The sequence below is a fragment of the Emydura macquarii genome, unplaced genomic scaffold, assembly GCF_026122565.2.
Source record: "Emydura macquarii macquarii isolate MOO-44397 ecotype Brisbane River unplaced genomic scaffold, CSIRO-AGI_Emac_v2 contig_2205, whole genome shotgun sequence".
Taxonomy (NCBI): domain Eukaryota; kingdom Metazoa; phylum Chordata; order Testudines; family Chelidae; genus Emydura; species Emydura macquarii.
The window spans coordinates 20,023,835-20,051,726 of NW_027132342.1; the positions used below are offsets into that span (position 1 = coordinate 20,023,835).

General features: G+C 41.6%; 2 protein-coding genes across 6 annotated transcripts in view; both read right to left on the minus strand.

The window, feature by feature from the left end:
* Window positions 1-16,541, minus strand: part of LUC7L2 (LUC7 like 2, pre-mRNA splicing factor) — a 51,990-nt gene extending 35,449 nt beyond the window's left edge. Inside the window, exons 1-4 of one of the 5 annotated variants that reach the window (XM_067559645.1) lie at window positions 15,783-16,409; window positions 3,982-4,052; window positions 2,765-2,891; window positions 2,240-2,334 (exon numbers count right to left, since the gene is read on the minus strand). In XM_067559645.1, the coding sequence (XP_067415746.1) occupies window positions 2,240-2,334; window positions 2,765-2,891; window positions 3,982-4,052; window positions 15,783-15,843 (354 nt within the window). In that variant the 5' untranslated portion in view covers window positions 15,844-16,409. Of the gene's footprint in view, window positions 1-2,239; window positions 2,335-2,760; window positions 2,892-3,981; window positions 4,053-15,782; window positions 16,410-16,528 lie in introns of those variants that run through there. The other 4 variants (XM_067559644.1, XM_067559643.1, XM_067559642.1 and 1 more) reach the window with 4 other exon arrangements.
* Window positions 16,542-26,515: 9,974 nt separating this feature from the next.
* On the minus strand, window positions 26,516-27,807 carry FMC1 (formation of mitochondrial complex V assembly factor 1 homolog). The gene is made up of 2 exons (XM_067559647.1): window positions 27,618-27,807; window positions 26,516-27,147 (listed from the first exon to the last, which is right to left on the minus strand). The coding sequence occupies exons 1-2, from the start codon at window positions 27,753-27,755 to the stop codon at window positions 26,944-26,946; spliced, it is 342 nt and encodes a 113-aa protein (XP_067415748.1). The 5' UTR covers window positions 27,756-27,807; the 3' UTR covers window positions 26,516-26,943.
* Between the last annotated feature and the right edge of the window lie 85 nt (window positions 27,808-27,892).

Genomic DNA, 27,892 nt, shown 5'->3' on the forward strand with positions numbered 1-27,892 from the left:
ACACATTTCTAAAATAGACTAAGCTTATTCATTCTTCTCGAACCAGGAAGTTTGGAGTATGGGATTTCAATATTTGAAGCTCATCTGTAGATTAGTGTGTAGACTAGTGTAAACTAGGCCAGGAAGGTACATGTCAGAAGAACTTCTTAGAGATTTGGGAGTGGGAGGGGAGAGTTCTCTGAGCAATTTAGTGTTTAAAAATGCATCCGAATATTGTATCTGTATGCAGAGTTATGCCCCCCATACTTCTCCCAGCTAACGATAGTAAAAGGGATCTGCAGAGAATCATATCACACCATGGACAAAATCATAGAAAAAAAACCCAAAACAAATATTAGCTCCCTCCTCCCCCTTTCTCAATGTTTCCTTCAATAATGAATCAAGGAGCAGGTACAGGTGGAGCTATACAAGTGGGGATCCTCAGACCATCATCACTTTCTAACCTGCTAGAACACAGAAGGATTTGAGAATAAAGAGAAGTGTGCTAGCCATGGTATTCCTCGAGCGCCATATAAAGTCAGGTTGCTGAAACATGCCAAAAAAAGAATGAAATTTGATGCGAGTTAGTGACTTGGAGATCAACTGCTTTATGTTTTTAGAAGGCTTAGGGCTGGGGGAGAGTCGTGGGCTGTTGTGTTCACTGTAGTGTTAACAATGCTCTTCCAGACCAGGACAAAACTTTGTGTTAAAGTAAGGGTCCGTTTTAAGAAATGAGGAAAGACAGATAGCTTCACTGGATTACACAGACATTTGTATTCTAAAGATGTGCTCTGTAAATGGGCCCTTTCTGTTCTAGGATCAGCTCCTTAGAAATACACTTCCTTCCACACTGTTAGAAGAAAGTCCTCCAAGTCAGCCACATTATTTATTTTGCCCTTCATTTTCCTTCTCTACTTCTCTCCCATACCCTTCTATCTCTGCTTTTGTAAAGGTCACTTCAGAAGAGGGAGGGACAGAGCTGCAACTTTTAGATCACCAGTACAGAGAATGCAAGGATGAATAATGGGGAAATCATGTGTGTTCTGTGAGCCTTCTGTGCACCTGAGAATATTGTGAAGAAGAGTCTTGAAAAGATTTATGGCCCTTCCTTAGGAATTAGGGTAAACTGAACCAACCACCATGGCTACCTGGGAAGTAAACTGAGAGACAGGTGAATCAGCTATCAAGTCTACTAATTTTGAGTTCTTCTTTCTTCCAAGTAAGTTTCCAACAAGTCCTTCTGTTGCTTCCAAGCTCCATTTAGGATAATCTCCCTGAATGACATGCTTATTGATGAAAATAGAAGACACAGAATACTAGTGAAGAAATGTGGAAAAAAAATGGTCCTGCCTCAAATAGCAACCAAAGGAGCCTCTTCCAGCACTTGCTACTGAATAGGAGGAGGGGCTGCATACATGTGGCAGACTCTTTGGTTATCACACTGAGTCCTAATACTACTACCACTACTTACAGCACTGGGGAAATGCTGCAGAAATCCACCAGACCAAAGAAGCCCTCCAACTACCCTTCAGTACTTAGCAATAGTTATAAAAGGGAGAGAAGACAGCAAAAATCCAGCCAGGAGAGAGTGAGCAGAGGAACCTCTGGCTAACTGCATGGAGGCAAAAAAAAAATAGGATCACATAAACAGAGCTGTTGATGTGCCAGAACACAAAATGATGGTATCTAGCCTTTAATTTATTTATTTACAAGAAGGATTTTTTTTAACCTCCTCCAAAATCAGTGGAAGTGGCAGAATACTTGGAAGGAGGACACTGTAGTGGATCCTACAATGGAAAGTGCTACTTAGTCTACATGAGACTTCATGCACAATTGACATCGTAGCTTCTATTACAAAATATTCAACATTCAACCATTCATTCCTTCTCTATAACTTTTCCAACGAAAGGGAGGTGATTCAAATGAACATATCTTTATGATATATCAGAAGTGTCATAGTACAGGACACTTTTAGAAAGCAACTAATCTTATAGCTCATGGATGGCAAGTGTGTGTAAGGATTATTTACACACACACACACACACACACACACACACCCTCCCCCATCCAGCCCCACCCACCATTTTGGCTATGTACAAAACTGGCCAACCTATTCAACAAAACTAGAGGCAAAACCAAGGCAGACATTTTAAAAATTGTCAAGTTACCTTTTAGACATTTAAGTTAGGTTGCAGACATAATTAAGATTGAAACAGAAGAGCACATTTCTGTAAACAAAATACAACATTAAACTACATACAGTTCCAGAGAGGACATCATGAGGGCAGCAGTTTAGGAGGTGGCTCTTGCACACTCGGTCATCACTGAATTTGATTCGCTGACGGGTAGTGTCCCCTGAAATATAGAAATGAAGACACTCCAGGTTAGATAAATGGAGAAGCCGGCCTGCTATTGCAAGTTTTATGTTCAAAGTGTTATCAATTCCTTCTCCCCACAATGAACAAAAAACCTAATGGAAGCTAATATTTAAAGGATTAAGTATCCTTTAATTCATACCCAAACATTAACTATGTATTAAAATTTTACATACTATATGCTGCTGTTTAAAAATAAGTAATAATAAGCTTCCACTTTGAGAATTTTTAATATATATGTATTTTTTTTAAAACTGAAAAAGCAGTGTACTAGGTAAAAACACTTTGTTAGGATAGCATCAATGTAAGATGCTTTACAGATATTTGTTCCAGATTTTATGTAAACTACCCTGATGGATTTGTACTTGGCAGTTAGCATATAACAATCTTACAAACATAATAATACACATTTAGATCCTCCACTGAACACCATCTGCCATTTCTTCCATTACTTTCTTCTTGGACGCAAAGCATCCCCTTACTTCTGGAGGGGCAGGGTAAATAGTGGGCAGAAGGGTGGATTAAGTGATTAGAAACCTGAAAGAACCAGTCATACAAATAGACATTGCCTATATGCAACATTACTTTTACAGAAGCTTGCAACCCCCATGTCACAGACCCCCATCTGCTGCATGTTGCTGAGCTGGAAGCATTTTAATTCTATTTTCATAATGGCGTAGCTACTGCATCATAGCAGAAGCATCAACCTGCTTACCACACAATGAGGTCCAATTGCAAGTTTAAATAATCCCATCTGTGAACAAGGTTTAATACTTCAGTTCCAAATAACCAATTATTGAGAGGGTTTTTTATTGCAGGATTTATTTTCTTTAAAAACTCATAATGGAACAGTCACTATTCCATTTCTGGAAGTGAGGTCACTCAAAGATTTTTTTTCCTATAGAGATACAGGAGTTATGAAACATCTCAGAATCTCACAGGGTGTTGTCTATCTGCTCATTAAAACACAATAACCTGCTAAAATCACTATTAAATGAAAACCTACTGGTGAATTACTGAAGCAAGGACAGCTGTTGGAGAAAAAGCACGAGTCTAGTTTGCAACTTTTTCCCACCCCACCATTACAAAAGTATTTTAAAGAGGGTAGATAAATTTTGCAGTTATGAATGCAATCCATTCTAATAAACCTGAAACATCTGTGAATTTTAAACCTATGAAATGGTTCAAGAAGCCCAATCCATTTGTTAACTATACAATAAAACGATGTCCTCCATTCTATTATGTAATCTCATTTTTAAATATCACTGCTATGCATAAGAAACTAAAATGTAACATTTTCAGATGGGCTGAACTTCATTCAAGTTGTTAAACAACTGAAAGTTTCCAGAACAAGACACACTTAATTTGCCTGTAGGATGCAACACTATCTTAAAACCAGTAATTCACAGGCTAGAACAGCTTCAGAGCAGTTCAACAATAGGTTTTCTAGAGGCTAAGTCTTCAGTTTTAATAGGTTATTTGTAAAACTAAAAATTTAGAATAATCCCTTTATCGATCACGCCTGCTACTGCAATAAAGGTTTTTTTGAGGGGGTCCATTTTTTTAAACACATAACTGCGTTTGTTCCACATTCATTAACACATCTGAAAAGTTAGTGATAACTCACGGCTCGGCGAATGCGGGGCCTTTCTGACACTCCCTTGCAGATTGAAGTAGGCAGGCATAGATACATTGAACCTTTATAAATAAAACAAGGGGCCAGATTGTTCAGTTTGTATAGAATAGACTCTGCCAGCAATTTCAACACAGCATCTAGAAATACATGTTGACTGTAAAGATTCTTGTACATAAAAACAAATGAACAAAACCAACTAGTGTTAAGAGAAAGACAGCTGTTGACCTACTAGCACTAGAACTACAGAGACTGGGGAATAACTAAAGGACTTATATTCTTCAGGCCTAGTGATACAGGAGTATTTCAGAGATATCGTTAAACTCCAGAGGGAGCATTCTTTGTACCTTTCCCACAATTAACACCTGGTTGTATAGCAGCAGCATACTCAGTCTCTCTTGCCTTTCCAATTACATGCCATGTGTGGCAAGGAGAATGAGGAAGAAGAAATGGGTCAATACAGAGAAAAACAGGCAACTCCAAAAATGAATGCAAGAGTGACAATCTTAGGAACCTGTTTCACATTTACATTCTAGTCACTATTTATGGAGTCTGTCTTCACTCTAGTACCTAAATGTTTCATGGGCAAGTTAGATCTGCATATAGCATTCTATTCTTCTCTTTTCCCTGGTTATACAAGACTGGTTTAATATATATCTGGATTTTTTTTTTAAATCGACTCTGCTGTTATCATAGGAAAGCTTTCTCAAAGAGAAGGCTCTTGCAACATGCCCTAAAAGGTGGTTAAGCTCTGAGTTAGTTCATCTGAGAGCTCATTCCACAGCCAGATCCCCTGAGGAAAAAAAAAATCCATCTTATTTGTTTTGTGAATTGGTATTGTCCCAAAGCTGCACAGATGTCTTGGCAGGTCATAGAAGAAGATGCAGTCACAGATGTAGCTTGCTCCTAAATCCACTGATGACTTTCTGCTTTGATGGTCCCCCCTTTGAAGGTGAGGGCTCATTTGGTATGTGCCTTTGCTAGGTAAGGTGTGAGAGAAAGGAGAAGGACAAGAAACTATCATATGCCTGGGGCTCATTCTGTTGCAAAGGGAGAAACCTTTTGAGAATTATTTTTTGTAATGCAACAGCAGATGCTACCTCCCAGAGCTTTCCAATGACCAAGTGATTTGGGTGTGAATAAGCCAAGATTCACAAGAGTTCTACTAATCAAGATGAATATTCTTTTTGGCCTGATTGGATTTAATAAAGCAGCCATGGAATTTACTTTAATATTTTACCACATGAAAACAGTCACTAAACAAATCTATTAAATATTTATGAATAAATATAACCTTGTGTTTTCACAAAGGAAAAAAGTAATCTAAATGCAAGCAGTAATAATAAAAGTGTTTTAAACTATCCTAACTGATTAAATACAATGAATTAAACCTATCCCTTTGAAAATAATGCACACTTATGAACAACTGGAGAACCGTACCACTGGCAGCTCAGACCTCACTACATATATCCTAATTTAAAAATAAGTTATTAAATTAGCTCAAAATAGGAAATACACTTAAATAGACTCAGGAAGTCAGTCAATTGACTGACTCTTTCACCCTTGTCAAATATTGTCAAATACTCCAGCAAGAATGTCCTGGTGTAGGTAGTAGCCTAACTTTTTTATTGTACCATGCTGCCATTTTTTTTGTGGGACTTCATTCCCTTGTATTTCAGATTTGTCTGAAATAAAATAACTCAGTTAAGTAACATGTTTTTTGTAATTAGACATAAGTATAGAGATTAAGCCTATCGGAAACCATAAAGTCTTCTTATTTTTTATTACTATTGTTACTGTTCTAATAATTTGTCCTTTAAAATATGACTGTTTTTGACATGTAAAATATCTGACCTGTCAACTGACCAGTTATTTTTGGACCGGTCAAATGCCCAACCCTATTTTGAATTCTGTTTCTGCCAAGTAAGAATGTTAAATGCTTGATCTTTTGGGCTTACACTTATTAAAAAGGTAATTTCAGCACCTATTACGATCCATTTTCAGTGCTCCCAATTAGATTGTATTTGTTAAGAACTCATGCACTGACTGACGGTAGATTTATAGGGAAACTTCAGCTTCAGTTTTATTCACGTATCTGACCCAAACCATATTTCTGTGATATATAACACTGGAGGTGTGCGGGAGAAGAACTTTAAACAGGAATGAAGCTATTCAAGAAAAATAGCCAACTGTCAAGGATACTTCTTTGCTTATCTATCTCATTTACTGATAGGCATACACACAACACCCTGGTTAGTATTAACACACATCAGGAGGAGACCAGACCTCCAAACAATGGCAGTAATAATGCACTGTCATTTTAGGAAACCATTTTGGTACGTTAAATTAAAAAAAATGTTGACTAAAATGCAACAGAAGTCCACAGCTAAAACCAAATTATACTGCTAAGCTTCAAGGAAAATCCAAGGGCTAAGAGCATACTTAGCTGTTTGCTCTCAAGATCAGTCCTTGTAAGTACAAGTCACTTTAAACCCCTCCCCCCAAAAAAATCAAACTTTGCTATGAATGTCCACTATTTTCCTTCAGTTCATGCTTGAAATAATTTATAGTACATTTTGACTGCTGATTTTGGCAATGAGTTTGTATATTTCAACCACCTTTTGCAATAACTACCTACAGACTAGTTTCAGTTCAATCTGTCATCTCCTGTTCACTGTATTGTAATATACTATTAACTGCAATTTATTCTTTCCATTTTAGAATAATATATTCTAACAGGAATTACCATTTAGTGCTAAACCTTAAACTCTAATATCATAGGACAAGTGCAGTGTAACCAAACACAATGGCAATGTGTCCTTGCACTGGAAGGACAAGATTAAACTCTTAATTTTTCTGTATTAAGCTATATTGACCATGACAGGTTAGACTTTTTCCTCATAACTTAAACATCAAAAATTGACATCAGTTTAATACCTACAACATTGTCTTTACCATAGTATATTCTAAGTGCATTATCCCTTATCCTTTATAGTATGGCAATATAAAATTGACAGCTATATGCCATACTCAAACAGTTCATTGTTAAAATTTACTTTTGAAAATGCAATCTATCAAGAAGGGATCATTATTCCCATGCCTGTCCCAAGATGCAAGAAGCTACCAATTTGCTTTTATAGAGATGTTGTTCCAAGAGGGTCTTCAATCCTAGGTCTCAACTCTGCAGCCTGAGATTGGCAGAACTCTAAGTTCTTGAACATTTTTTGTGTTTATTTATTTATTTAAAGAGCAGCAGCAGGGCTGTGCACATGCTAGCAGCTCACTACCCCAATGGCAGATGTATCTCAGTCACTGAGCATGATCACTGCCCAGGGTACCTTCTCATCAGTTCCTGATTATGAAGGAGATGAACCTCCCAAAAGAAACAACCCATCTGATGTTAAAAATCTGCATCAAGAAGTGAAATAAAATTAAGCTGCAAAAAGCAAAGATCACCTCAATAAAAAACCCTCCAAACTCTGAGGGAGAAGTGGGCAAGTGAGAAAAATCCTATTGGAATTACAGCTGCAGAAAAGAATTGTATGTCAGGAATTATCCTTCTCTAAAGATACCATCCAATAAGATTCTCACCAGAAGAGTAAAAAGTACATGGGCTATCCTAAGAGAAAGCAAGGCTGCAAAACACAACAGTAAGTCAAAAAGTAATAATGTGACCGGACAGGTTTGTAAAAACAAAATTAAAACACATAAGGGAGAAGTTAAATACCTTCTACCATCAAAATAAAATAAAAATAAAATAAAAATAAAAAGCACAAAAAAAAGTATGCAAACCTCAAAATCAACTAACTCAAATAAGGGATATCATAAAAGGAAACAACAAAACTTTTTAGGGCCGAAGACTTTGTTATTCTCTACTCTAGAAACAAATTCTGTAGTGCAAAGAAACCCAAATGTGATTCCCTCCTGATAGCTGAATCAAAGCAGTAAAGCTCTGTGAACATTTGGAGAAAGAATGATGAAGATGCCTGTGAGCCAAATATCAGAGGGAGGCAGGAGAGACAAACTTGGCTTGGATTCAGTGAGATTTGACATGACCATCTAGTTCACACCAGCCAGGTCACAGCAACACAAAACAGTCAGCCGCTTTGACACAGACCTCATAAAAACTACTGAATGAATTCTAAATAAAATATTTCCAAAGTTGTTGGGCTTTGTTAGAACTTTGGTCCCTCTCAAGGAAAACTTACAAGAACATTTTAAACATCAAATATATGGAGAAGTGCTTCCCCAGAATGATTTTCATTGAACTGGCTGTTACTTGAATACAATGTGAGAGAGACCCTCTGACACTTGTTTTCACTGGGATTGCAGAGTCACTGAGGTTGTCGCACGTGGAGATGCAACATGGGTACTACAAATCAAGGGCAACAACGGAGTATCTAGGTACATATTTGGTCCCCTTGTTCACTGGAACAACTAAGAACATGGACTCACTGGCTCTGTCAGGAAGAACTGGATTTCCTTCAGCATCTCTTCCTGATAAGGTGCATGAACATATCCTCAGTGGGGCAGGGACAGAGGAGAAGCAATCTGATGGGTTTTCTGAAAACCTAAAGCGGTAGCTCCATTGAACAACTCTCAGAATGCATGTATTCAAGATGAACATGAGCCAATGGGGATAAAAGTTTTTGCCTCAGACAAAGAGATCCTAACAGGATTCAGAAAGTGGTAAACTATATGCTGAAACCTTTTACAACTCTGTTTTTTAGGAACTGTGGAAAAGGCTTTTTAAGCATTATTTGGCTTCTGATGGTCTTGTGAGGCAGAACACTGTGCATAGGGGGTGCTCAGCTCCCTTAAAGCTGAAGACATCAATATGAAAGTCAGGTTAGAAAAAGCAATCTTTCCCTTCTCTCCATTATAAGACAGGCCTGAGGAATAACACACAGGTCTGAGAGAACACAGAGTGACTTTTGTCTCCTCATGCATGCTCCCCAAAAAAGTTCTCTCCATTACAAGGTTGGTCTTTGAATTTTCTCTGCACTTTTTGGTGGAAACTGGAGACCTGAAACCAAATGGATCACAAAGCATCCATCTGAGACATCAGCTCTCATCATCATATTACCCACACTAAAGGCCACTCATACTTGATGCTGGGCCCAGTCTACATCCTTGTGCACTAGTCTCCTGAAGATTTACTTGGGGGAAGAGATTTGATTAGGGTGGAAATCACAAGAACATCTGTATTCCTTCTTGCCATTATTACCTTCACCACCAAGCTCTCATATGAAGAGTGTAGATGTAGCTGGCAGTGTCCTCTGGAAGGATATATATCAATTACCTTCAGACCTTCAAGACAAAACAGCTGCATGAGGTATCTGCCAACCTCTCCCCATCAGAGACTCCAAAACAAAATGCACTGACATAACATTCCCATTGGACAGGGGATCCTAGTTATGGTATCTTTCTACACTACCCCTGGTAGATTTCTAGACTAATATCAAATCAAACCCAGCTGTTTTGTCCAGCTTCTGCAAAAGTTTGAGAAAAGCAAGACCTTCCCCAAAGAGTTATTTTCGTGCTTCTCTGTAATGGAAATACTTGACCTGAGAGGAGTCTCTTGGCTCATCACCTTGATTCTTAGCCTGAACCTACCCAAGTGGCTGGCACTATCTAGTAAATGAGGAAAGACCTGGATCATTGAAACTGTCTTGGAAAGCACCAACTGTCTTGTAGCCCCCAGTGCAAGAGGTACCTATAGCTCTAGTGCCAAAGCTGGAACTTTTCTGCATTGAGAGCACTAACCACAATAGAAAACATACCCCCAACTACATTGAGAACTCTCTGACTGTTCCCAACCCAGGGATAAAGAAATTGTCTGAAGCTAGTACTCAAGACCTTATGATAGCTTCACAGAGGACCTGTCGTGATCTGGCTAGGTTTGCCAACGTATGTCATCAGCGATCCCTCAGAGTTCGAGGATGATTGTCTTCCATAAAATGATAGTCAGTTATCATTGGTGGATCCACAGGTGACTAATGAGGCCAATCCATCATCCACAGATCTTGTCACAAGTGGGGCAGACATTTCCCAATGGAAGGGGCAGATCTGGATTGTTGAGTGGGGCTGAGGCACATTCTTACCTCCTTTCCCATTTCTTGTCTCCATTGGATCTTAAAATACTGGGATCCTTGCCACAAGGTCCTTTTCCATTTTAGTTGGTCAAGGGTTTGGGTTTCCCCTGAGTTTATGTCAACATTACACTTCTTAATGTTGGCTTTGAGGGTGTCTTTGAAGCTCTTTTTCTTGCCTGCCCCTCATCCATTAGCCATGGCTCAGTTGTGAGAACATGACCTGCTTCGGGAGTTGATTTTCTGGTATTCAAAGAATACCAACGGAATTGATGGTGGATGATCATAGCTTCAATGCTGGACGTTTTGGCTAGAGACAGAACACTGATGTTGGTGTGTCGGTCATCCCACTTGATTCGGAAGATCTTGCAGAGGCACCATTGATGGTATCGTTCAAGAACCTTGAGGTATCTACAGTACATGAACCAGGTTTTGGCACCATACAAGAGAAATGGGATAACAATAAACAAGAAGCTTGATTTGATTCTTGATGTCATGATCTTCAAAGACACATTTTCTCAAAACACCCAAAAGCTGCACTGACGCACTGAAGGTGGTGTTGAATTTCCTCATCTGTGTTAGCTTTCTGCGACCGATAGCTGCTGAAGTAAAGGAACTGCTTGATGTTCTACAGCGGTTTTTTATTGACCTGAATTACAAGGAGCAGGATCCTGGTGATTCAGAGCCTGTTGGAGGAGTATTTTCATTTTCTTGGTGTTGAGCGTGAGGCCGAGTGGGTTGTAGGCCTCAGAGAAAGTGTCAACTATTTTTTGAAGCTGTTCTGAGTGGGGTGCACAAGGCCCAGGCGTCTGCATATTGGAGTTCAAGTACTGATTTAGTGATAGTCTTTGTCTTGGATCCTTGGATCAGAGGCGATTGAAGTTGAAGAGCTTTGCCGTCCATTCGGTATTGGATGTCAAGTCCAAACACATAATGGAGCACTGAATCACCAATTCAATAACAAATACAGACATGGTGTGAGGTCTCCTGAACGCAGTTTGGTGTCTGAGACTTTGTCAGCAATGTGTCAGAGCTGCTGATTCTCTTCTAATACCTCATGAATTGACTGGAGCTCAGAATCACTGACTTCAAAAGCTGAGGCTTCCAATGTATGGCAGACACAAGGCTTGGTAGGGCACTTGTATTCCAAGGTGATGGTGTGAGGCACTTCAATGACTGGGCTGCTTCACTGAGCTTACCAGAGAAGTGCTATATTTGAGCCAAAAGAACTGGCACAGACTTCAAGTCCAACAACTCAGATATCTTGGCCAAATGAGGCTTCTGCTTTGAAGATTTACCCTTCGAATCACTCTGGCTCATACTCATGTCAAATGTACATAAGTTTTCAGCGTTGCCTGGAGGATGCATCTCTAATGCATTCTTCTTGTTTTCTTAGAGCCCAAGGTGACATCTGCCAATATATCCGGCACTCCTTAACTTTGTGATTGACTCTATGCGGCAGACAATGCAACAAATATGCTCATTTGTCATTAACAGTCCTGTTGCAAGGATGTGGTTTGAAGCTTGAGAGTGATCTTCCTGGATCCCTATGTCCTCCAGGGGAAAAAAAACCCACACGCACACACAAAAATACACCACCAAGAAATATTAGGCTCAAATGATGCACCAGAGCACTGCAGATGCATCACAAATGCCAGCACCAGGATGCTAAGACAGGCTCCACATTTCAAGTAAACCCCTGGCATTGACACTAAACAACAGGTGCCTAAAATATGAGACACATGCATAGCTGCTTCAAAGGTGTGGAAGTGCAGATAGACAAACAGACAAAGACCATGGCTAAGCACTGACTGAAGTAGCTGGGGCAAAATGCAAAACAGAACTTAAGAGACTTGGACTACAGAAGGCAGAGACTTCACTATGAAATGATATATTGTGTGCTTCAGGGAGTCATGGGGAAAGAGCTAGAGCAATGATTGGAGAGGTCCTTCATTGACCACAGTCCAGGAACTGAACTGAAGGCTCAAAGGCAGTGGTTAAACTCAGTAGGATGGCATGCATCCATCACTACATATGCTGGCCTGTTCTCCCACCAATGATATCCATATGGACTAAATGTCTTCAAGAGCTTGAGAAGTTCTGACAATCTCATACTGAGAAGGTGAGAATCCATACAGATGTTAAGTTTACAGGTTTTGATTTCTATTAACAGACAATTCCACTTCTTAGCTGTACTCTGCTTCCAATTAGATTCCAGTTTTTATGAATGCTTGTGATCTAAAACTACAAAAATAAATAACCTATCGCGCTGTAAAGATTGTTCTGTTCAACTCGTTTTAATAGTTTCTTCTACATCACTTTAATTTTTTGACTTTACATTATGTCATCAAATTGATTTGTACACAAGATAAATGTTATATCCTGAACTATAAGAATACAACTTGCTATGTCACTTCACCTTAGAAAGAAATCAGGGTCCCATTTGCTCAATACCTAACACTGAATGTTTACATGGTCACGAGTACATGTGAAATATTGAAAATAATTAAAAATTTAAATCTATACTTACTGAAAGTACTAAATGACAGTCTCAACAAACAGTTGTGCATGATGGGAATGACAGATCAATAAGAGATTGGAAGACAAGTTTCCACCTTGCCTTAATACTGAATAACTAACATTTAAATAAAATGTTACTGCATACTAATTAAATATTAGAGTTCTGTTAGTAACCAGTATTAAAGCAAAATGAAAACTGGTCTTAACATCTGGACACTGAGCATGTATGGTCATTGTTAATTTTAGTTAAGATCTTTATTTTCAAATATATTTCAGTTTAAAAAATAGCAAAGAGTGCTTACTATCAGGACAGCTACTACCTAACAGTAGTAAGAGTTAGACATGTTTTCTTTAGAAGAATTTAACATGAATTAGAGTCAATCAAATGTACACAAAAAAGTTAGTTTGATAAACTAAGGGCTAAATGTTATCAAACTGAGAGGCTCCCCCCCACTCTCCCTTTTATAGCATGTTTTGAAGTACTTGAGTTAGAATTGGATGCTGATCCTCTCATCCCAATTACTGTTCTGAGATTAAACACAGCATACACAAAGGAAAAGACATACAATTAATGGATACGTAACAAAACTGAGAGATGTATTTCCAGTGCTAAAAAGAAAATATGAACCAGAATTCTTGAAGTTACTATAACACGCGTACTACTAAATTCAGGAAGAGACTGTTTTACTTAACACTAAACAAAAATGTATTTCCGTAACTTCCTATGCTGATATGTTTGATACACCCTCATTTGTCACCAGTAGGTTTGTATAAAACTACATATGTATTATAGACATATAAAGCTCAACCTTCCCTCTCAATTAGGATTACTGGATCTAAGCTTCCATTTTTAAAATAGGGAAGTCTCTCACCCTTAATGCTGCAAATACATTTCCCAGATATGAACCCGATGTAAATGATGTAACATACCATCTGCACAAATCTGCAGATAGTTCCAGTACTTCTGCAGCTGGTCATAGCTTTGCCAAACAGCAGCAAGACTGTGGTTCAGTTTCACGGCTGCTACTCATAACCCTGCGAACTTCAGGAAAACTGACAATGATCATATCAATTTTATGCTGCTGATCCTTGGGAAAGCTCAGGAGGAGGGGCAACGCTGAAATTATTCAATATCTCATCTTTATCTTTCATATCTAAATTTGAACCAATTGGTGTCTGATATTTTTCCAGACCCAGTTTTAGTTTTTCCTGTTACTAGTTTTACTTATTAGTTTTTACTGTTAACTCTTCTAAGCATTCACATTTTAGCAATGGGAATGCAAGCTGGAATGTACTCTGGTTCAGTTAGTACTTCTCTCAGTACCTTAGTTTCAATTGCAGGATTTTTGTTACTGAATTTTCAGAACCAAAATTGAGTTTGCAGGGCTGGCAGTTATACCAAAATCACCCATTTGCTTGTAAACTGAGAACATCTGATCTGCAAATTACTGAGGCACAGATTCATATATTCCAAGGCCAGAAGGGACCAATGTGATCATTAAGTCTGACTCCTGTATAACACAGGCCATACAACCTCCCCAAAATAATTCCTGGAGCAAATCTTTCAGAAAAACATCCAATCTTAATTTTAAAATGGTCATTGATGAGAGAATCCTCACCATGAGCCTTAGTAAGTTGTTCCAGTAGTTAATTACTCTCACAGTTACAAATGTATACCTTATTTCCTGTCTTAATGCAGCTAGGTTCACAGTCAAATAAATCTGTAAGGTTCAACAGCCATAAAGGAACAATAAAAAAGGGAAATTTTCAAATTTAAGTACCTCAAGTTAGGCATCTAAATCTGCAGCTTTCATTAATTTCAGCACCTCTCAAAATCAGACCTTTATTTAGTTGCCTACACTGAAGCATCTTCATCTGTAAGTTTTGTATTAAACATGACTTCATTATTGCACACCTCCTGAGCGTAGTTTTACTCTAGTCATAACTGTGTTAAATTAAGCCAGTTTTATGCTACCATAACAGCACTTGAACTGGTTTTTGTTTTTTTAAATTATGGCATGCTCTACTAACAAGAAATGCTTGATAAGAAATGCTTAAAAGCAGAGCCCCTATGCAATCATCACTCAATACACCATCAAAAAGAGCCTGGGAAAATAGATAAGATTTGCAATGTGTCCTGAAGGTCAAGCTCATGCTCTGTCTGATACACTCTCATTTAAAATATCTAAACTATGTCTCACTGACATAAGCTGACAAGAGAATATTGCACTGTTATTAATAAGATGTTTTAATAAAAGGAAAACTGACTAGGAATCGTATCAGACAGTAGCAATGGAAAGCTCCTTCTAGGGTCTAGTCTCTCTCCTATAGGATCAACCTGCACACATTAATCTTCCGTTTTACCTATCTTACTTCCCATCAGCTCTAATGGTGATGCCTCAGCCACACTAAAGTAAATTTTATTAATTTGATTCTCACTTTCAAAAGTGATCATCATTCCTGCCTGTTGATTGAAATGATGGTTTGGGTCAGACCTCCCTCCGACAGATTATAACGCCCCCCCCCCCGGATCATTGCTCTGTTCCTGACGATTTGAAAGGCTGATTTCTCCTGACCGAACAAGCCAGACTGCTGTATCTCAGTACAGTGAGCTGGAGGGAAGGATTTGCAAGAGTTTATTTGTGAATTAGTGGGCTGTCCTCTGCTGTGCGCGCGGGCGGGCTCGAAGGGCGGCGTGTTCCCTCATGAACGCTGGCTGTTTGCGGACTCTGCCGGCTGCTGGCTCGCGAGACAGGCTTGCGCCGATAAGCAAAAGGAAGGGTGGATTTTTTCCCCCACCTCCTGCCCGAAGGGCGGGAAGGCTGCGGCCGTAGGGCTCGCGCTAGGGCGGCGGGCAATGAGGGTTTCATTACAGAGAGCCCGGGTCCCTCCTGCGGCGGTGCTACACCGACCCGGGCGAGTAGCGGTCGCGGATCGCCACTAGGGGCCCGCAGCAGAGCCAGCCCGGAGCCCCACACAGAGGCTGTAACCGCCGCCCGGCCCGGCCCAGAGCCGCTGATGACCTTTAACCCCCTGGCCCCGCCCCGAGCGGGTGCGGGAAGTGGCGCTCTTCCTGCCAATCATCGCGACCAACCAGCCGAGCTCGCTCGCTCCCCCCAGCCGTTGCCCCAGGCTGTGACCGCAAGGGGCAGCAGCCCCGCCCCCCGGCCGGGTGGCACTTACCGTCCCGGGACGTGCCCATGAGCTGGTCCAGCATGGCGCGCATCTGGGCCTGCGCCGACATCCTGAGCGCGCGGGGCCCGGCCGAGCCGGCGGAGTCCCTATGAGCCCCGCCGACAGCGGCCTACAGTGCTTCGGGCCCGACGCTGCGCTCGCCCTCCACCCCTTACGGGTCCGGGCAGAGCCACTCTCCGCGTCCGAAGGGGGAGGGGGGGCTACGAGGGCGCCTCCACCTCGCGTTCGCGGTTCGGGCCGAAGGGCAAAGCGGGAAACTGCCTCGCACTGCTCTCGCGACTTCGCTTTCCCCGCGCGCGCCCCCCTCACGCCTGCTACAGGCGCGCGCCGGCGGTAACGGAAAGCCGCGCGGCCGCGCGCTCTCTCTGCCTCCCACCCCTTTCGGCGTCAGCGCTATCAGCTTGAGCCGCGCTCGCTGATGAAGACGCTGATAGGGCGAGTGGACGTATGTCTGTCTAGTGACGCAGGATGCTCCTCGTTTCCTGATTGGAGTCTGGAGCCGTTCGTCCGGCTGGACCAGGGCGCGTGCTGATTGGACGAGGGGCTCGGTGGTCGGTCTCCTTCTGTGTATGTGGCCCCAGTGCCCCTTCCCCACTCTCAGTAGAGTCAGGCGAATCCAATCGTTGCCTCTATTCGATAAATACTGAAGGATCCGCTCGTGCCCTTCCCCCCCCGCCTTTCCCGGCCTTTGCGCCCAACCCAACAAACACTCTCGTACCCGCCACAGCGCCCACCTGAGGCTGAGGAGCGTAGAGCGGCTACGCAATGGCCGGCCTGAGCCCGACACGCCCTAGGGAGGTTAGGGGACAGCCGGCCTGTGCGGGGAGCGCAGGTAAGAGCCTGGGCTCGGCTGTGATCCCTGCGCCCGGCCTCAGCACCAGCCACGGGGAGGGGGCCGCGTTACATGCCTAGCCCAGGCATCTGGCACCGCCCAGGGACGCCTGGCTGCGGGGTGGCCAAGCCGGCTCTGTGTGAGCTGCGGGGCTCTGCTCCGGGAAAGAGGCACTCGAGGCCTGCGACGCTCCTCTTAAAGCTGCTGCCAGTGTCGCTCAGGCGCGCACTAGGCGGGTTATCTCGCCATAGTGGCGCGAAGAGCGAAGGCAGGGGCCGGAGTCAGTTGCTCCAACGTGGGGGACAAACCCACACACCAGCCTCCACAGCTTTGCAAACATCACGGGATGTGAGGGGAGCGCCACCAAGCAGGGCTACAGGCCGCACGTAGGGTCATTCTTTCCTGCTAGTGCTCACCAGCCTGCCGCGAAGAATCCTCAGCCCCTGGTCCCCTCGGCTCTGACCTACATGCGCTCTTTCCAGCCCAAAGCTAGCACTGGAGGGTCAAAAATAAAGTAAACCGGATCCCAGCTCTCTACGCCACTAATCTGACAATTGAAGCAAAATGTAGTCTAAATCCAAACACTGACGACACTAGACCAAAATATTAAATAATAATGAGTCCATATGGGTTTGTCTTGATTGAAACACATGCCCTTTGTGCCAAACTGGGCTTTTCAATGCTATTAAATTAACTCGATTGACATATGACATAGTATATGTGCTGCTCCAATCTCCAAAATATGAAAGAATGTGATAACTTGAAATATTTTTATCAGAAGTGGTAATACTTTTAAAATGGGGGAGAAAACCTACATAACTCTAGGAGAAAAGAAAAGCGATGGCTGCAACTTTCAAATCAGGATGGCACAGTAATAAATACACACACCAAATGCTTTTTATATAATTTTCATTCATAGATCTGAAAGTGTTATGGGATCACTAAGGATTCATTTCATGGATATCTTTGACAAAATTTTGTGGCAAGCTGCCAGTTTGACACAAAGCTGCTGCCTTTTGGAGTTGGGATCAGCTACAGCAGACTTGTGTTACAAAAGCAGGTAAATATTATTTGCCCATTTTACAGAAGGCATTGAGAGGTGAAGTGACTTGCTGAAGTTCAAGCAGCAAATCAGTATTGGAACCAGGAATGGAACTGAGAAGTCCTGCCCTGGCTAGATTCTTCATCTAATAGAGTTCTTGAGCTAAACCTGAAAAAATAGCCCATTGATAATATTTGGATGGGCAAAATCTCTTACTGTATATAATATATATATATATATATATATATATATATATATATAATAGCTGTGTGTCAACAGATAATGAAAAGTTATGGTGGACTTTCTTGCAGAATAGTTTAGTAGTAGAACTGAGCCTGTTTTTTATTAGCCAGCAATTTTTGAAAAAATTCCTAATTTGCAGATTTTTGTTATATAATGACTTAAATGAAACGAAACACTATGGTTATTTTTTATTCAACATGTTCATTAATAAACAAAAAGTTGCATTTTGGAATCAGATTAAGGATATTCATTTCAAATCTATCTGTAAAATATATATTTAAACCACTTCTGCCATCTAAATATTACATAATGTAATAGAAATATTTCTCCATGTTTTTGAATTTTTTTCCATGTTACTAATGTTATATGTATGTATACTACATTGTATATGTATGTAGCTAGGTTGGTGAGTGATACATGACACCCAAAATAATACAGATATTGGGAAAACTCAGTTTACTTTCTCTGCATGTGGAGGCTTCTTGGGTTTTCTAACAGTTGGTATTTGAGGCTGCACTGCAATATCAATTATTCTCTGATGTTCCTGCACCAAATATCTCTTCAGGTCTCTTGACGTTATCATATGTCAAAGTTGTGGCAAGAATGCTGGATGGTATTGCCACACCTGACTCATTCTTATTAACCAGCTTCTGTAGACAGAAGGCTGTGTTCATTTTTTCCAGCTGAATATAGGATATCCCATGTGTGACACTGTGTAAAAAATGAGTGACCATTTATCATATTATTGATACCAGTATTATATAATTGTAATTTTTCCATTGATACCTTATATAATGTATTTTGTGCAAGATTTGTTGCAGTTTGTCAAATATGATTATCCTGATTAAATCCATGTATCATTTTTGTATCCAAAGTTATGAATATTGGCTATATCCGTGTATCTCAAATGTGTTTGTTCTTGGGGTGACACCCAAGGTAGTTTTACGTCCATTCTAGACAGCCCAGTGTTGATGAACCATTCAATTGTTGATTGACCATTCGAGTGATGATGGGCCATTAAGGGAAATCAGTTATTCACTAGTTTTTTCTGAGGATGCCTCAGACAGCAAGGAGCCAGTGGCCACCCCTGTGATTCAGCAAAATATGTAAAAGCATGTTATGTGTACAGGTGACCTTGGACTCCATCTTTGTCATAACTTTCCATACGGAGAGGCTGTGAGCTTTGTTTTGGGACAGTAAATTTCCATGTACATGGCAGATGATATAAAAGACCCCAAGACATCTCCATTTTGCCTCTTTTTAGCTCCAACTTTTCTGGACTTACAACTAAAAGGAGTATTTTGAACTATAGTCTGAGGACCTTCCAGTCTTTTGGAAGTTACCAGAGAGACTTTTGCAAACCCAGCAGACTATTCTATCACTGAAGATCTAAAATATATAATTGACGAGGGGGTAAGGTCTGATTCTTTGGGATTGGTAGATGGGTTTTCAGTAGCCTCTCTCCGTATTAAACCAATTTGTCTGGATGGGAGCCATAGGCTGGATTGCCTAAGGGGAACTGTGGTTTTTGCTGCTTGTTAGCCAGTGTGGTGACGCAAGAGCTTGCTTTTGTTACTGGTTTGGTGAAACTAATTATAGAAATAGCCACCAGTTTTGGGGTGTATCTCCCTATTTTATCAATCTGCCTTGAGTTTGGCATTCTCAGTGTGATTCATCCCAGGCACCCGTCACACCATGACCTGGTTGGCTGAGTATCTTAATCAACTCCACATTGCCTGTGAGGGATTTTACTGCCTTGTCCATGGTTACAGGATATGCTTAGCAGGTTTCTGCACACCTCCACTAATGACATATATAAAATCTTGGGAAAAGGACTGTATGAATCATCAAATTTGTGAGGATGGTATAGTCTCATTTGTGTCTCCTGCTAACAACACCTTGAGGAAGTTCATGAGATTTTGGCATTGGGTGTAATCATTATCAGATCTCTCTGGCTGTGGAAGCTATAGTTGATCAGTGTTGAATTTCTTCCAATCTAGTCATATGACCGTGGCACTTCGCTTCAAGACCTCATCAGGGTATTCTGAGATAAGTGAATCCTGCTCAGAGGCCATTCAAGGTCAAGGAGAATATAATATTGCTTTAGACAGGTTGTCTGGTCTCACCACAAGTTTGCCGTAATCTGATATAATATCCAGGTTAATACTGAAGTCTGCTTCTAATTTTCTCTGAACGTGTTTCTTTGTGGCTTGATTTTTTTCGATACCAAGAGAGCTCATATTGGCCACAAATTTCTGTTTGAGATTCACTATTGAGGCAAAACAAGACTTTGAAAACAAATCAGGGTGGCTGTAACTGAATAACGTATCATATGCTGCTTTTTCTTTCACAGAGCATTTCCTATCATCATCTTCATATTAATTACACTTGTGCTTTTCTGTTGGTCTTGCGTAGGCCCTATAACTAGATCTGTGATCATGTGCCTCTGCTGCTACTAACTCTCTTGATGTAACAGCTAATATCTTTCTGTCTGACTCTTTTGCTCTTTTCTGTACATTCCTATCTGATCTGAGATCTACTGCTTGACATAGTGGCATACATGGATACTTTGTTACCGAATATCCAGACTTTTTCATACAGTGTGGTGAATGATGAGCCCATTCCCCTTATTGATTTCCGTGACTCCAATGTCTTCACTATAGTTGGAAGGTTCTGCTTGTTTTTCAAGCTGTTGTGTAGTTTTCTTGTGTGTGTGTGAATATCTTTCTACAATTTAGATGGTAAAATATGTTAGGTACTTCACTGTCTTCATATTGCATAATAGCAGCACATTTTTGGGTCTCTGTGGCTCTTAAGGTTCTTTCATGATTCCAGGTCTCTTGGTTTGGTCCGTTCTGTGAAGGGAGCCTCCACATATCACATGTGTTTTTAGACCTTTGTTCTGTTCATGGACCTTTTCTGGGAACCTCTGAATCAGATTCCATTGTTCATTCAGAAACCACACCTACATCACAGTTAAATCTAAAGCAAACAAAGGAAAAATACATAAAATCAATTTGTAGTTAGTTCTTTTATACAGTAAAGTACTGTGACCTAAGATTTAATGATAGAAAAAAAAGACGTTAATGCCTGTAGAATCAAAATATATTTTCACATGAAGCATGACATTCCCCCGTACACACACCTCCCCCCGCCCCGGTTAGCTTGTTGGCTGTTGCCATGACAACTGGGCATAATTTTCATTATTGTAATGAAAAAATAAACTACCCCAAACTGAGTGAAGATCTTTATCAAAGTATGGCCCTTAAGTGTTTTTCACCTATGCCTACCCTTACATTTGTGGTTTCCATGGAACTATACAACTCTATTTTTAAGCTACCATGCAGGAAAGGTCCACCACCTATTTTTGTAATGTGTATGTATGGACCTTTAAAAAAAAAAAAAGGAATTTGCCCATCCAGATGGTACCAAAAAGTTCCTGGTTTATGAATTAATGTATCTATGTGTGCCAGAGACATAAGATTGTTGCCTTTTACAGTGTGGTAAAATATTTGTATAACTTTAATGCCAATAAAGTATTATTGAATGGAATTGAGTAGGGTGAATGCATAGTATGTGAAAGCACCTGCAACAATGTATGTCTGAGCAATTTTTTTTTTACAAGCTACTACTTTTTTTTTACCCTGATTTTCTTTGTCTGGATGAAATTGAGCATCACCTTAAGGTTCCCCTTTTCATATCAGCATAAATTCAGAGAGTGATCATGTTAAGATGCAGAATGCAATTATAGCAGTGCAGATAGAACGACTACTGTAATAAAAGCAGCTCTTCAGAGACTCCTCCCCTAAAAATGAGGTCCCTATGAGTGTAACTGGCAAGACCAATGGGTTGTATCTGTTGCTTAAGTTTTCTGAACAATGACATAAGAGCCCTGGAAATTAACTCAACAAAAAAGATCTCTAGTATAAAAACCAGACAACTCTGCAGTGGTTATCCCATCCAAGCTCACCAACCTCCCAGCTATTCAGTCCCTAGAACAATGTTGCCAGCTAGTGCCTCAAAAGAGCTGCTGAGATGTTCAAGTCCCAAAAGAACCCCCAACTCTTCTGTCTGTGCCCAGGAACACATTAAAATGTTTTACAGCTGGCTAGTATTGAACCAAAATGTAAAACAAACAAACAAAAATGTAACATTTTTATTACAGATTTGAAGTTCTTGGTAAAAATTTGAGTTGAAAGGGGAAAAAGCATATTGCATTGTTCAAAAATAACCACCTTCAGCCAGTTTAGGATCCCCTCTGCCCCTCTCACTCCTCAGCTGGAAAGAGAGTAATCACTACAAAGATGGGGAAGTAAAGCAGGTATACTTATATGTTTGTGTATGGAGGGTTTCAAGAGGTATATGAGGGACCATTCCCACAGGAAAGAAAAAACTAGGGTGAGAGTTGCTAGAAACGAAAAGATGCTTGGGACAGGGAGCCCGTGCTTAGTGCTAGCTCTGGGTTTCAGCCTCAACACGCTCTGCTTTTCTACCACTCTTTCTATGAAGCACCATCAATTTGTCTCAGACTCATTCAACTAATTTACTTTGCTGTCTCAATTTTGAAGCTTTTGAGTCTGACAAGAAAGATGCACACAATACCGCTATCTTTCATTACATTCATTGGACCCAGAAGCGAGGCAACTTAATAATGCTGTGGAAATCAATCACATTAGTCATTTAAACTCCCAGTGCATATCCATGTTGGCTTTTAACAGCCCATATCAGTCCTGCTAAAATCCAAATTATTATGCTGGGCAGTGGAAAGCATCTTGAAGAGTTAGGAGAGGTTACATCCACCCACACTGTTTATTTACAAATGATGCTTACTTCTGGCAGCAGGCAGTGATCCACTCCCACTCCCAACCCACCCACCACCAAGTGATGAAGAACCATTATACTGCCCTGGCAATAAGCAATGAGGAATCAAAGGTAGAGGAGGAGAAGCCCTGTACCCCCACGGCTGGGATGACTGCAGCCACTACTCCCAGGAGGAAAATGTAGAGTAGTGGTGGTTGGTGACTATCTTCTGAGGGGGACAGAAGCACCCATCTGTTGGCCTGACAGGCATCCCAGGCAGGTATGCTGCCTGCCAGGGGCCCATATCTGAGATGTTACAGAGGGGTTGCTGACTGCTACCGCATGGTACTCATCCATGTGGCTACTAATGATACTGTGAGGTATGACCTTGAGCAGATCTGAAGTGACTATAAGGCTCTGGGAGTAAGAGTGAAGCAGTTGGGGATGCAGGTGGTGGTCTCTTTGAATGTTCCGGGCAAGGGGAGGGGCCCAGGCAGAGACAGATGCATCCTGAGATGAATGCCTGACTGCGAGGATAGTGTTGCCAGGAGGATTTCGGCTTCCGTGACCATGGGATGCTGTTCCGGGAAGAAGGACTGCTAAGCAGAGATGGGGTCCACCTGTCAAGGAAGGAGAAGAGCATATTAGGATACAGACTGGCTAACCTAGTGAAGAGGACTTTAAACTAGGTGAGACGGGGGCAGGTGACAAAAGCCCAGAGAGAATCCAAAAGCAGGGGGACCTGGGAGAAGGGTTGGAATCTGGGGGAAGCATAGGCTGTTCTAGCAGGGATAAGGGAGAGATGAGAGAACGTATGGGGGAAATCAAATCAGTATCTTATATGTCTGCATACTAATGCAAGAAGTATGGGGAATAAACAGGAAGAACTTGAAATGCTAGTTAATAAACAATTACGATATAGTTGGCATCACAGCTGATTTAGTGGGATAATATGTATGACTGAAATATTGATATAGAAGGGTACAGCTTGATCAGGAAGGACAGGCAGGGAAAAAAGGGAGGAGGTGTTGCCTTATATTAAAAACGTAAATATTTGGACTGAGGTTGAGATGGAAATAGGAGACAGACCTATTGAAAGTCTCTAGGTAAGGATAAAAGGCTATCTCACATGACCTCATAAACAAACCAGGGAAATACAATCTAGATGGAGCTACTATAAGGTGGATGCATAACTGGCTGGAAAACCATTCCTAGAGACTAGTTATCAGTGGTTCACAGTTAAGCTGGAAGGGCATATCAAGTGTCCAGAATCAGTTCTGGGTCTGGTTCTGTTCAATATCTCCATCAATTTAGATAAAGGCATACTGCGTACACATAAAGTTTGTGGATGATACCAAGCTGGGAGGGGTTGCAAGTGCTTTGGAGGGGAGGATTAAAATTCAAAACGATTTGGACAAAATGGAGAAATGTCTGAAATAAATTTGATGAAATTCAATAAGGACAATTGCAAAGTACTCCACTTAGGAAGGAACAATCCGCTGCGCACATACAAAATGGAATATGACTGCCTTGAAGGAGTACTGCAGAAAGGGATCTGAGGGTTATAGTGGATAACAAGCTAAATATGAGTCAACAGTGTAACACTTGCGCAAAAAAAAAAAAAAAAAAAAAATAATCATTCTGGGATATATTAGCAGGAGTGTTGTAAGCAAAACAAGAGAAATAATTCTTCTGCTCTATTCTGCCCTGATTAGGCCTCAACTGGAATATTGTGTCCAGTTCTGGGTGCCACATTTCAGGAAAGATACAGACAAATTGGTGAAAGTCCAGAGAAGAGCAACAAAAATGATTAAAAGTCTACAAAACATGACCTGTGAGGAAGGATTGAAAAAATTGGGTTTGTTTTGTCTCGGAAGACAGAGGGGACGTAACAGTGTTCACATATAGTAGAATTTCAGAATTCCGAACATCTGGAATGGAGGTTGTTCGTAACTCTGAAATGTTTGTAACTCTGAACAAAATGTTAATTGTTCTTTCAAAAGTTTACAACTGAACATTGACTTAATACAGCTTTGAAATTTTATATGCAGAAGAAAAATGCTTTCCCTTAATTTTTTTAGTAGTACTGCACTGTATTTGCTTATTTTTATTTTATTTTTTTTTGTCTGCTCTTGCCAGATTGTGTACTTCTGGTTCCAAATGAGGTGTGTGGTTGACTGGTGAGTTCGTAACTCCGGTGTTAGTAATTCTGAGCTTCTACTGTATATAAAAGGTTGTTACAAGGAGGAGGGGGAAAATAGTTCTCTTTAACTTCTGAGGATAGGACAAGAAACAAAGGGCTTAAATTACAGCTAGGGTGGTTTGGGTTGGACAATAGGAAAAACTTCCTAAGTGTCAGGGTAGTTAAGCACTGGAATAAATTGCCTAGGGAGGTTGTGGAATCTCCATCATTGGAGATTTTTAAGAGCAGGTTAGACAAATACCTGTCAGTGATGGTTTAGATAATACTTAGTCCTGCCATAAATGCAGGGGACTGGACTAGATGATCTCTTGAGATCCCTTACAGTCCTATGATTCTATGCTTGAACCCTCCCAAACATTGCAACCTTTGGAGGTGTGGGGGAATGGCTAACCTCCGTTTTCATATAACCACAGAGAAGCAACCAGGTATGCTCTTTCCCATATGCTTTTAGCCAAGAGATTGCAATGTTTCCTCATAGATTCAGATCTGGCTAGAGTGATTTGTCATCTCTAGCTCAGACTACCACAATGAGCTTGGCATAAGACTTTATCTTAAATCCATTTGGAGATTAAACTAAAGTAGAATACAGCAACTGACTTGTTAAGCCAAACAGCTGGGAGTATATTACATCTGCTCTCTAGGACCTGATTTTCAAGTTTCAAACCCTAAATGGTGTAGGACCCTCCTACATGAGATGCCACATCTCTATGATACTTTTATAGTTGAGATCAACAGAGGCATGTGGAAGAGGAGCTGCTGGTAGAGCACTCTCAATGAAGACCCTATGACTTTGGAATTCACACCCTCTCCCTTTAGTCAAAATAGGAGTTTGAGCTAAATGTTTTTTCAAACTGGTACACAACTGGGTGGATCATAAAAAGTGGAAGATTTTCATTTACTGACTGAGAATGCATGGTGCTGTTTTTTCTCCCTGGAGCCTGGACAGGCTTTATTTAATTTTAATTAAACCCAAATAAATATAAACTTCACCTCACTAGCTATGCCGGTTCAGTATATATAGCAGAGATACCAAATATTTTACCACTTTTACACATGCAACAGGTTTGCTTTTCTTTGGTGGCTACTCTTCCTAAATGAAATGAAAATCCTCAAGTCCTTTCTGCAAAAAGTGGGACAACATGCCCTCTCATATCCAAGCCCCTATTGCCTTCTCATGAAAGGAGGCTTTAATGTTCCAGCATGTATGCTAAGCAAAGAATAGCAGCCATATTTACATACATAGTGTACTAACACAAAAATGAGAGTCCTGTAGCATCTTAAAGACTAACAAATTTATGCGAGCATAAGCTTTCATGGGCTCTCTCTCATTTTTGCTGTATACAGACTAATATGGCTACCCCTCTGGAAGTGTACTTACAGTGTCCTTCAAATCACTTTTGTGAAACATTTAAGATATACAACCAATTGAAGACATTAGGAAAAAAAATTATATTCTCTCAAGAAATTAAAAGTAGAAATTCATGATTTAGCAGGTGATGCTTTTCTCTCTGAATCAGTATTGCATGGCCTAAAGTGATAGTAGGTGCAAGTGAAATCTTTCAGATTAAACTCATTTGAGGTCATGACCACTTGTGCTCACATTAGGAATTCTCTGATACTTTTCTTACAAGCTGTCTTCTTTCTTAAAACAGCTGATTACTACATAGAGGACAACTGGAAAATTGTTTGTAGGGTTTAGAAAACACAGAGATTCAGCAGTTTCTAGAAGATGAGACAAACCAGCTCATGTCAATGGGGAGTTTTACCCTGCTTATCTGAACCTTGTCTGTCACATCAGAACCTAGCATCTGATAAGCAAGCTGAGTGTACATGTGTTGGAGAATTTCTGGCAGATTGTGTCTCCATCAGGAGGGAATCTAAGCCTCACAGTAAAAGAAAACCTAAGTGAGGAAACCTAAATAAAGAAGTTTCACTAAACAGACTTTTATTTAACAATAAATAGGAATTGTAACAAAGCAAAAGTCATTTCAAGTCCTTGTGACAAACATTCTAGTGAATTCTTCCCTTGCTATGGATCCCATCCTTTCCCTCCTGGCTGTTGAGGCAGTGTAAGGCCCACAAGGCTAGCAACTTCCTCAGGCGAGCGCTCTCCTTTGCCGTGGTACTCTTGGTGAAGCGCTAGGTGTTCACGGACACTGCGCAGAAGGCAGAGGTAAGTGGCAGCCTGGAAATGCAGCTCATGCTGGGCTCTGCAGAGTTTCTCACTGGTGACCTGTAGGTAGGAGGAAGCCAAACAAACAACTTAGCACGTGCCCTAGAGGCAGACAAGTTCCAGGGCTTTTGCCTGCAGTGTCCACGCAGCGTGAGGCGGCCCCCCTCCACCTCCACGGAAGTCAGCGGCGGGAGGCCTGGGGGGCTGCGTGCCACGTGTTCGTCCCTGTTAGCGCGGGCAGCCCTGGGCGGGAGGCTCCTCTCGCTGCGGAGGGACGCGTAACTCAGCTCTAGTCGGGACTCGGGAAGCCAAGTTCTGCCCCGAGCCGTGCCCGGGGTTGCCCCGCCCAAGGGACCAGCCCGGGTAACCGGCCAACCAGGGCCCGGCCGCGGGGTGAGCGGGCGAAGCGCGCAGCAGCCTGACTTGCCGCTCTCAGGCAGGGAGGCTTGAGGGAAGGCCGGGCGTGGCTGAGGCAGCGGCTCCCTACAGCGGGGTGGGGGTGACTCCGCCAGCGGCGTCCCGCCCCGTACCCGGTGGGCGCGGAAAGCCTCGCTAAGGTGCCGATAGGCCGCCGTATCCCGGTAGGGGCGGCCCGCCTGGGCGCTCACGTAGCGCAGCTCCCGCAGGAGGCTCCGCAGCGTACGGAGCGGTGGGCCCAGAGAGGCCATTTTCTCTCCCTGCGTCCGCGACTCGGCCAATGGGGTGCAGCCGCCTCACCAATCAGCCAATGGGAAGCAGACACCTGGCGCAGACTCCTCCCCATTAGGGGAGAGCAATAGAGCGCTACACCCCCCCCGAAACCCCT